This window comes from Psammomys obesus, unplaced genomic scaffold (assembly GCF_907164565.1).
Source record: "Psammomys obesus unplaced genomic scaffold, mPsaObe1.curated_primary_1811, whole genome shotgun sequence".
In the NCBI taxonomy this organism is placed as follows: domain Eukaryota; kingdom Metazoa; phylum Chordata; class Mammalia; order Rodentia; family Muridae; genus Psammomys; species Psammomys obesus.
This window is the reverse complement of record NW_026592118.1, coordinates 18780587-18792078: the sequence shown is the minus strand read 5'-3', so window position 1 is coordinate 18792078 and position 11492 is coordinate 18780587. Positions and strand designations below refer to the sequence as shown.

The 11492-nt window shown below is 39.0% G+C and overlaps 1 protein-coding gene across 1 annotated transcript in view; it reads left to right on the top strand.

The window, feature by feature from the left end:
• The window catches only part of Gnat3 (G protein subunit alpha transducin 3), a 44708-nt gene that overhangs the window by 18258 nt on the left and 14958 nt on the right, over positions 1 to 11492 (top strand). Inside the window, exons 2-4 of the mRNA XM_055612902.1 lie at positions 1947 to 1989; positions 5373 to 5514; positions 9417 to 9574. Of these exons, the coding sequence (XP_055468877.1) occupies positions 1947 to 1989; positions 5373 to 5514; positions 9417 to 9574 (343 nt within the window). The remainder of the gene's footprint in view (positions 1 to 1946; positions 1990 to 5372; positions 5515 to 9416; positions 9575 to 11492) is intronic.

Sequence of the window (11492 nt, the reverse complement as noted above, 5' to 3'; positions counted from 1 at the left end):
GATAGATAGATAGATAGATAGATAGATAGATAGATAGATAGATAGATAGATAGATAGATATAGAGAGAGGGGTCAAGCAGCAAAACTCTACATGGCGGTATCAGGGTGCTCTAACCCATAAGTAAATTTTTATAAAATTTCTAGATTTGGAGTTATCATTCAAAATAACTTTTGCTTACATTGAAATCATGATACTTCGATAAATCAAGATAACTGTCTGTCATATACAAATACTAAAACAAACCTAGATTACGACCCATTTTCTCAGCACTTTTTAGTTTTCATTTTTCAAAAAAAGAAGAAAAGAATAACATCCAGAGATATTCACGAAATATCTTCAAAAGCTCCTTATTGACAACCTAAAACAGCCACTAAGTTTTCCCTAAGAGCTATTACTTTCTGTGTTATGAATTATATATGTTTTGGGTTTCTCTTTATGATGCTTCCAGAGACCAGCTGATCCAATAATCTTTTATAGTGTGGGTCATAAGCTAAAATACATGTCGCAGAAAAAGGTGACTGTAACACCAGTGGTAGCACTGCTGATTTCTCATACCCTGACCCTATGACATGAGACATTCCATGTCACCTTCCCATGCATTAGGGCTCCTAGGATCACTTTACATTCCCATCCTAGCCACCTCCCTCCTCTCCTCCCAGTCCTAGCCTCTCCTCCCATCCCCCAATCTCCTTCCTCCCAGAGAAGGGGAGACACCCAATTGGTACCAATCCACACAAGTATATCAAGTCAAGGCCGGACTAAGCACATCCTCTCCCACCTGAGAGTGCTAAAGCAGCCCAGCCAGGGGAAAGTGACCGAGCAGCAGGGAACAGATTCAGAGAAACCCCGTATTAAGGGATCCACATGATGGCCAAGCTGCACATTTGCTACATATTTGTAGGGGTTCCAGGTTCATTCCATGCAAGCTCATTATTTGGTGGTTCAGTCTCTGTCAGTCCCTGTGAGCCCAGGTAGATTACTCTATAGGTCTTCTTGTGGTGTCCTTGACCCCTCCTTCCCACTCTTCCACAGCACTCCCTAGCTCAGCCCATTGCTTGGCCTTGGCTCTCTCCATCTGTCTTCATCATCTGCCGAAGAAGCCAAGGGAACCTCACTCAGAACAGGAATCTCGCTCAGAACAGGAAATACAATAGACATGCAAAGTAGATGAATGGAGGGAACTGGCTGGGAGAGATGGCTGGAGGATAGTGGAGGTGGGGATGCAGAGAGAGAGGAGGAGGAAGGGATGTGAAGACAAAGAACTGGGAAAAAGAAGAGAAAGCGTTGGAGGCGGGGTATCATCTCGGGACAAGGGAGGCTCCTGGGAGTCTGTAGTGGTTACACTACCTGAAAGCATAAGGCCAGGTGGGACTCCTAGCAGAGGGAGGGAAACACCAACACACATGTAAAACCTTCAGCACAAAATGTGTCTTCTCTACAAGAAGTACAGGGGCAAAGATGGAACCGAGATTGAGAGAATAGCAAACCATTCACTGGCCCAACTTGAAATCCACCCCACCAGAGAGGGCCAACCACCGTCACTATTAATGATAATCTGCTGTGCTTATTAACAAGTGTCTAGCATAACTGTCTTCTTTACTTAGAGATTTTAAGAATTTCATTCATTTAGATAAAGGAAATCATAGCTATGTGCAAAGGTATGATAGGCTTCTAGGATCACTTTAAGGAGAAAAGGATGTTTTAAGCAGGATAGATTTTTGTTTGAACAGTTCTAGAAATAAAGTTACTTATGGCTTTCTTCTTTTGTCATTTATTCAAATAGAGATATAAGGTGTCATCCTAGGAGGCCAAGAGCTATTTAGATTCTGAAATTGTGGAATATATCATTGGGTTATAAACCCAGGAGATATAAACATGTCAAATAGGTCTTAATATTCATACAAATTTGATGAAAGGTTAATAACATTTGTTTCATTTGTTTCAGGAGCAGGCGAATCTGGGAAAAGTACTATTGTTAAACAAATGAAGTAGGTACAGAACTCTTTCAAATGTTTGATATTTGATATTCATCTATGCATTGAGCAATTCTATTTTAATTATTTGTGTTAGTGTTTTATTATAATATAATTACATAATTATTTTTTTCCTTTTCCTCCCACATACCCCTTCTTGGTCTTTTCCATAACTATTGTCTTTATTTTCATTAATTTTGTTATATATTTATGAGTAAGTACTATATTCTCATAAAGTTTCACCAGCATGACTGACAAATCGTGAGATGATATAAGATTACACTAATAAACATGTTAACATGAACAGAGTAAGCCCAGGAGAATTCAGCCCTACATGGAGAACTACAAGCAAGCAAGCAATGCTTTCAGCTAGAGAAAGAGTCTTCCATTACCAATTGGTTGTTCAATACCAAATGGTCAGCCCTGGGCACACACAGATAAGTAAGACATATCATACACACTGAAGTTATCCTAAAAGAAACGTGAGACACTTTTCAAATTCAGGTAACTTCTTCAGGATTTGTGAGTAGTAGCAGAGCTATCCTGACTTTTTGAGTGTGGAAACATTCCATCCATTGTTCAATAATAACTGTAATTTCTGTTCTTCTTTTGAAGCATTAGTGCTAGAAGATATGTTTTAATTGAATCAATCCTCAAACGATCTAGCTCTTTAACACTGTGGGTATAAGCCATAAATATTTCAATTATGTCAATCAAGGATCCATTTGAAATTTGGAAGAAATTGGCCTTTTATCTATATGAATGTGAAACCTTTGTTTATTAATGTCACTGCAATAAATACTTATGTGTTTTTACATTGCTTTTTTATTATTTATTCTTTATATTGGAGTAACTATCTAATTTCTTAATGAAGAAGTATTAAATACAATTTCCATGAATGAAAACTGCAATAAAAATGAATAAAATGAGGCTAGATGTCAGTGATGAAATTCTCTGGTTAATCCAGAGCCACCAATGTCATGTAATTTGCTTAAGCTCATTATTTCTGCCCTTCCTTTTCATTTTCTCCCTGATGTGGCTTTTTATACACAGATGTGGCTATGAACTTTTACACAACATACAAGTATGTTAAAAAGATAATTCTTTCTGCAATTTGGTGCTTCTTATTAAAAATTTTACCATGATGAAAAGGTTTCCTGGCTATGATCTCTGAGAGTGACTTTAATAGCCACTTGATATAAACTACAAATTTATGTAACATGGCTGATGGCTACAGTGAGCAGTAGCTGCTATATAAACTGGAATTTCACTTCGGCTCTACTGGGAGAAGAGACAGCTGTGATTCATTCATTTCTTTCAGTACATAATGAAAAACCAAAATGCCCAATAAAATCTTCTTAGTTTGAAGTAAGCTGGAAATCAGCTTCTAGCTAGAGAACTCTTTCTACATGAAATAAAATTAAGCAATCCTCACAGTCTTGTAAGAGTCATCGGAACTTGTTTTACCAAAGGAACCCAGATGCCTCAAATGTATTCATAATTATCGTTTTAATTTAACAATTAAAATAATTTTCTCTCTTAATTATGGATAGAGGGCTGGGATTTATTCAACAATCATGCTTTGATTATTTATAAGTAGGCTGTTCTTCTATTTTAAGATCTTTGTTGTTTGGTCAATGTTTGTTTGTTTGTTTGTTTGTTTGCTTATTCAAGTGATTTAATTAATACACCATGATAAGCATGACCCTGTTGAAGGTAAAAATAACCAATTGTTGAAAATCAAATGTAAAGGAATAGATAAAAACAATATAGGTACACTTAAGTCCTCCCAGAGCCTGGTCCTTCCATTTGGTGGTCTTAGTTTCTTCAAAGGTGTTGAAGAGTTATTTGTGCTCTGTTTGCCCCTTAAGTTGGTGCTTCCATGTGTATAGACACAACATGAATCTTGAGAAAACTGACACTCAAAAACAAACACAAAGCACTTTAAAAACAACACAAAATAAACCAAAAAAAAAAAAATGACAGAAAGAAACAAAAATTTATCACACAGTGAAGGCACAAAGGACCACAATTAGCACCAGCACAGAGTTTAACTTTAATGAGAAAGTCTATTTTAAGCTATTGTTCCTAAACCCTCAGTCAAACTTTGACTAATGAGTGATTGAGTGGAAGGAAGAGAGGAGCACAGCCAACCTACTATCCAGAGACCCGGGAGCACGTACACACATGGAGACATGGCAAGGGTTCCAAGAGAAAGCAATTACCTAAATTAAAAAAAAAAATTAAAAAATAGAAAAAGAATGCCTTTGTTAATGCTGCAGACACTCCTACTTCCAAGTATTTCTTAAGTGATAGGAAAAACCAGGGTGTTCTGCTAAATGACTTCATATCCTCTAGAAATCAGTAGGAGAAAACAAGAAACAGGACAGGAGCTTAGCATAGAGGGCCTCAGAAAGACTCTACCTAACAGTGTATCAAAGGAGATGCTGAGACACTCAACCAAACCTTGGGCAGGATGCAGGGAATCATTTGAAAAAAAGAGGAGTTAGTACGACCTGGAGTGGACAGGAGCTCCACAAGGAGAGGAACAAAACCAAGAAATCCAAGCAAAAGGATCTTTTCTGAGACTGATTCTCCAACCAAGGACCATACATGGATATAACTTCAAACCCCTGCTCAGATGTAGCCCATGGCAGCTCAGTATCCAAGCAGGTACCCTAGTAAAGGGAATAAGAACTGTCTCTGACATGAACTCACTGGTAGGCTCTTTGACCCCCCTCCTCCTCCGAGGGAGGAGCAGCCTTTCTAGGCCACAGAGGAGGACATTGCAGCCAGTCCTGAAGACACCTGATAAACTAGGGTCAGATGGAAGGGGAGGAGGACCTCCCCTATCAGTGGACTTACAGAGGGGCAGGGAGGAGATGAGAGAAGGAGGGTGTGTTGGGAGGGAATGAAGGAGGGGGCTACAGCTGGGATATAAAGTAAATAAACTGTAATTAATATAAAAAATAAAAATTTAATTTGAATAAAAAGAAAAGAAAAAGAAATCATTGTAAACAGTGTAAACACCACACCACGATTCAGGCCTGGATGCTCATTTCTGGCCTGGAAGTCAGGGAATTTTCTTCTTGGAAAAGGAATCTCTGTTCTAAATAAAATGCTGTGACTTATCTATTTGAAAAAGTATTTGATGTAGCCTAGAACAAATCCTAAATTCTTCTTTTACGTACCATGTGTTCATCCCACAGCCAAAATAGAATACAATGAATAGACATTCAAAGAGGTTAAATCGTCCAGACTCAGTATATACACATGATCATGATCCTTTCTTTTTTTTTAAGCTAAATACACAATGCTTTTATTTAAGCAATATAATGTCAATGGTCATTTGTGCTACAAAAGTTCAATTCACAAAAGCTTTTCATGTTTGATTGCAGGATCATCCATAAGAATGGTTACAGTAAACAAGAATGCATGGAGTTTAAAGCAGTGGTTTACAGTAACACCTTGCAGTCCATCCTAGCCATTGTGAAAGCTATGACTACCCTTGGGATTGATTATGTCAATCCCAGAAGTCCAGTAAGTATGCCCATGTGATAATTTCATGGCCTATGTGGAATTTGGACTAGAAAATTCATAGGATTATATTTGTTGTCCTATTCTGTATTTAAGAACATAATATAATAATTTTGCAGATATTAACTATCCTCAACATAAGTCTTATTTTTCTCTGAATGAATCCTCTATTTTCTACTGTGCATTATAATTTTTTAAACAGTAACTGTTTTCCAGGAATTAAATGTAATATTAAATATGACATCAATAGAAAGCAGCAGAGCTGTACTCAGGTTGGTAATACAGCATCTAAGTGATGTTTTCTGTATTTAATTAACAACTATACCACACATTATCATGAATAAAAAAATCTGCTTACTGTGTTACCCTCAGAGTAGTACTTGGAATAAAAGTTACAGATTACTAAAACCCTGTGTTTCTTTAAAATTAGCATATTATTTTGCTTTGCCCTTTCCACAATATTTTAGCAATATATATTATCATAGTATACAAATGAATAATATAACAAAAACCTTTGTCCTTGTTTAAGTCCATGTACACTAAAAATTTAATAATGTAAGGATAAGACAGGCACTATAATAAATGTTGGAAACAACATGAAATAGGGAAAAGGGGTGGTTTGAGAGTGTTCAGAGAATACAAAGGAGGAGAAAGATTCTTTAAGAAGAGATTTTTGAGTTCATGTCAGAAATAGTTCCTGTTTACCTTACTAGAGAAACCCACTTGGATACTGAGCTACCATGGGCTACATCTGAGCAGGGTTTCTAGGTTATATCCATACATGGTCCTTGGTTGGAGAAACAGTCTTACAAAGGACCCCCGTGCCCTGATATATTTTGTCCTTTTGGAGCTTCTGTCCTCTCCTGGTCATACTAACTCCTCCTTCTTTCATATGATTCCCTGCACTCTACTGAAGGTTTGTTTATGAGTCTCAGCATCTGCTTTGATATGCTGCTAGGTAGAGTCTTTCAGAGGCCCTCTGCAGTAGGCTCCTGTCCTGTTTCTTGTTTTCTCCTACTTCCCATGTCCATCCCATTTGTCTTTGAAGAACAGCCTTGCTAGGCCACAGAGGAGGACATTGCAGCCAGTCCTGAAGATACCTGATAAGCTAGGGTCAGATGGAAGGGGAGGAGGACCTCCCCTAGCAGTGGACTTGGAAATGGACAGGGAGGAGATGAGGGAGGGAGGGTGGGATTGGGAGGGAATGGGGGAAGGGGCTACAGCTGAGATACAAAGTAAATAACCTGTGATTAATATTAAAAAAATAAAAATTAATAAAAAAAGAGATTTTGACCACCAAACAGAGAGCATGCATGGGATGACCTAGGCCCTAAGCACATATGCAACAGTTGTATAGCCACCCTCTGCATGTATGCAACATGTATGTAGCTTGATCTTTATGTGGGACTGCTAACAGCAGGAGCAGGGCCTCTCTCTTACTCTGTTGCCTGCCTTTGGATCCCTTTCTCCTAACTGGGCTGCCTTGTCTACCCACAATAGGAGAAGATGCACCTAGTCCTACTAAAACTCGACATGCCTAGGTGGGCTGATATCCACGGCAGACTCCCATTTTTTTTTAGTATAAGGGAAGGAATGGAGGATGGGCCTACCAAATGGTCAGCCCTGAAAACATACTGATGAGTGACATTACACAGACAGAGAAGACTGGATTTAGGAATAGAGATACATATATATGCATGTAATAACAATTAATGAGAGAAACGACCTTGAATGTGAAAGCTAGCAAGGACCGGGGTATGGGGAGGTTAGGAAAGGGGGAAATTATTCAGTTACATTATAATCTCAAAATTAAATTTAATGAAAAGTTAAGTGAAAGAATCATATTTCACTGGATTTGTAGTTCTCTGGGTAATAGGAAGGATGAGTTTTAGAATCAGTCCCTCATTAATGCTAGAAAATGAGAAAATAAGTCTTGCATTTTGGCTATTTAACAATCAGTGGGTCATCCTGCTTTTAATAATAAAACCTAATCAGAAAGCTGAAAATTTTCCTTTTAGTTTTAACGTTCTGTAATGATAAAAGACATGCTATTACCATCTTAAGCACAGAAAAGGCTTTTAACAAAGCAGCAGAATAAACCTGCAGTTGGTTGAATATGAATGAATGACATCAACAAGCGTTGACTTCTTCCTGGACAGACTTCCCTCTGGCAGCCTCACACTATAAAGACTCTGCTAGCATTTTGCTCCAGTTTCAGAGCTTGTTTTTTTTTTTTTTTTTGTTTGTTTGTTTTAATTAATTTAATTTATTTATTCACTTATCATTTATTTATTACCATTTATTCACTTTGTATCCCCGCTGTAGCCCCTTCCATTGCCTCCTCCTAGTCCCACCCCCCCCCCCTCTTCTCCCCCTCTGCCCTTTCTCTAGTCCCCTGCTGGGGGAGGACCTCCTCCCTTTCTATCTGACCCTAGCCTACCAGGTCTCATGGACAGGAACTCCACAAGGAGAACAGAGTCAAAATACCTGGGCCCACAAGGGCCTGCAGAGGCTGATACTCCAACCAAGGACCATGCGTGGAGAGAACATAGACCCCCTGCTTAGAGGAAGTCCATAGTGGGGTCTCTAATAAGGGGGGCAGGGACTTTTCTCTGACATGAACTCTGTGGCCTGTTCTTTGATCACCTCTTTGCTGTGTCAAAAAGAGCTTTGAGAGAGCTACGCTGTACATGTGTAAATGAATACATTGAAGTGTGTGCTTACTGTGAGGATATGTGTGTGCTATGTTGCTAGAATGATATTCACCAGCATATCATTATAGCAGGCAGAACCTGAGCTTTGGACACTGGCACTGAGGATCTGAGCCCAGATTTCTTTGTTTTCCTAACCAATTGCCATAATCTATTTAACTACTCTATGACTCAGATTCCTAATTTATAATCTTCGCAGAGACTCATACTCCAACCAAGTACCATGCATGGAGATAACCTAGAACCCCTGCACAGATGTAGCCATGGCAGTTTAGTGTCCAAGTGGGTTCCATAGTAATGGGAAGAGGGACTGCCTCTGACATAATGTGATAGGCCTGCTCTTTAATTACCTCCCCCTGAGGGGGAAGCAGCATTACCAGGCCACCAAAGATGACAATGCAGCCACTCCTGATGAAATCTGATAGACTAAGATCAGAAGGAAGGAGAGGGGAACCTCCCCCATCAGTGGACTTGGGGAGGAGCATGCATGAAGAAGGGGGAGGGAAGGTGGGATCGGCAGGGGAGGAGGGAGGAGCTTATGGGGGGATACAAAGTGAATAAAGTGTAATTAATAAAAATAAAAAAGTCTTGATTGCTAGTATAAATCATGGCTTAGTATAGATTGTTTAAATTGAGTTTGTTTAGTAAGCTTCTATCCTCCCTCACCACTTCCAGGTCTTACTATGGAGGACACGATAGTTTCTCTGTTGTTTTTTCTTAGCCTCTTTGTATGTCCGCCCTATAGCACTTTACTGCAAAGGCGCACAATTGACACCACCTAGAGACCGCCAACACCTCTGTGAGGCTACCAATGTGTAATCGCTTGCCAAAATGATGAAAAGAAATATGATAAATAACAGTTTACAACAATCTCGTTTTTCATTTACTCGAACATTTTAGCCCAGGAGACAACGGACTCGACCAAAGCACCATTACCCTTTTAACAACATAGTAAGAAGCCAATGATTTAAAGCAAAGCTTTCAAATTTTTCCATATAGTATTTTACAATTTTTCTATATAAGTTTTAGTTTTATTGTTTTTAATAGGTTTTGAATAAAACATGTTCAGTGAAATTGTTGGCGAAAGGAATTGAATAAAAGTGCTTTAGGATGCTGCTCTGTTTAAAACAGTCTCTGAACCTAAACAGCACGCTTTTGTTCTTGTTTTTGTTCGCGCAAAAATGTTAACTCCAGGAAGACCAACAACAACTTCAGTCAATGGCAAACACACTAGAAGACGGTGACATGACACGTGAGCTGGCTGAAATAATTAAACGGCTGTGGGGAGATCCAGGAATCCAAGCCTGCTTTGAAAGGGCATCCGAATACCAGCTCAATGACTCGGCAGCTTAGTAAGTGATTTTCCTGGATAGGGACTGCGGATGACACATAAGTTTATAATCTGGCACGTTGTGCATGTAAGTACAAGTGTCAGTCTGAAGCTAGGGTCCTGCTTCTTCCCCTAGAATCTTCCAGGTGCTGGCCCCAGAGGAACGAAGCTAAGCCCGGAGGGTGGGTGGGTTTATCGTATCTTTGTCCAGCAGTGAATGCCCTGAGGGGGAAGCCCTCTCCACTACAGCTCTTTCAGTGTTACAGCCTTTTTAGGAACACAGCAATTCCGGTGATACATCTCTCTGTATTGGAGGGTCGGGGTGGATAAGGGCTTTATAAACCTTGGAAACGGGTAGGATTTTGGGGGAGAGACCCTCATTGCCTGGGGCTGCAGGTGCTGGGACTCTTTCATTTGCATGGAGAAGAATTCCAGGTGCTAGAGTGGTGGGGAGTGGTAAGACTGTGCGCATCCGGCATGCGGGCACAGAACAGGGAGAGAGTGATCCTTACTCCTGCCACTCTCAAGATTGAGATTTTTCAGGTTGAGACGTGTCGAAACATCTCAACCTCACTCTAGCTCCAGGCCGATTTCCCTGGTCCAACAGTCCACTTGCCCTCCACACAAGTAAGGGAAAAGGCCTCTGTTTGGGTTATAGACTACAGGCTTGGACATCCAAACACCACATTAAAATCAGCACTTATTAAAATCAGCACTTTAGATGAAAATCAGTTTGTGAATGCCTCCTTTTACCTGAATGATTTACAAATGCAAAGAAAAAATGCTTTAAATGTATCTTTACTAAAGCTTTCATTAAATGAATTTTATTTCTATTTTTGTAAGTATATGTTTTTTCATTCTTTTTCTTGGGCATGAAATGACTGACATATGATGCACATATAGAATTTCATCAGTAGCAAATTTACAATGTTTCAAGTAGTAGTAAAAATAAACTAAGAATGTAAAATCTGCCAATGCTTCTTCTGATGGCTTTATTTCTAAAGTCATCACCCCTTTAAAGGCAGTCTTTATTAGCATAAAACCATAATTATACATTTTTACATTCTATCATTTCTGAGACACGATTTTAATTTTCTTCTTGAGCAAAATCCCTTTGGGTGTACTTGCACTTTCCAAAATAAAGAGGCTAAAAAGCTACTTAATCTATTTTTAATGGTAAAACACCTTTGTTTTAATGTCACGCTGTTAGATCAGTCATTCTCAACATTTCTAAAACTGTCACACTTTAATACAGTTCCTTACATTGTGGTAACCACCAACCATAACATTATTTAGCTACAACTTCATAACTGGAATTTACTATGTATGTAATAAATTATGATTTAGTGTAAGTATCTGATATGCAGAATATCTGATATGCAACCCTGTGAAAATGTCATTCAATCCCCACGGGGGTTGTGACCCTCTTGTTGAGACGTGTGGTGTTAGATGCTAATGTATAAGAATCTTTACACTTAATCTTGGAACATATTTAGCTTTATAAGCAATCACTGGCATTCAGTGGGTCGCTACCCTAAGGAAGGAAACCAAAGATTAGCCCTCTTTTAAAATCTGTATGCAGGCATGTTCAATACTGTATTTAAATTTCCACAGAAATGGCCATATTGCTAAGCAATGAAATGCTCAGTGTAGAACACGACAGTAGAAATGAAAGAAAATACTGTTTTAATTTTTAGATCTTGCTGGAAAGGATGAAGATGCTTTCGTCTAACAGAGTCAGAGCACAGTTAATCAGGCTTACGCCTACCCATTAACAAGCTTTAGATACATGATCAATAAAACAAAGAGCAAATACACAAAAGGAACAAACAAGCAAATAGTTTGCCCTAGGGAGAGTAGGATGTCTGCAGTACTTAGATGGCTATCCTGTGGGCCCCATAGGCAATACTTGGAATCTTTCATTGAGACATGTGGATTTC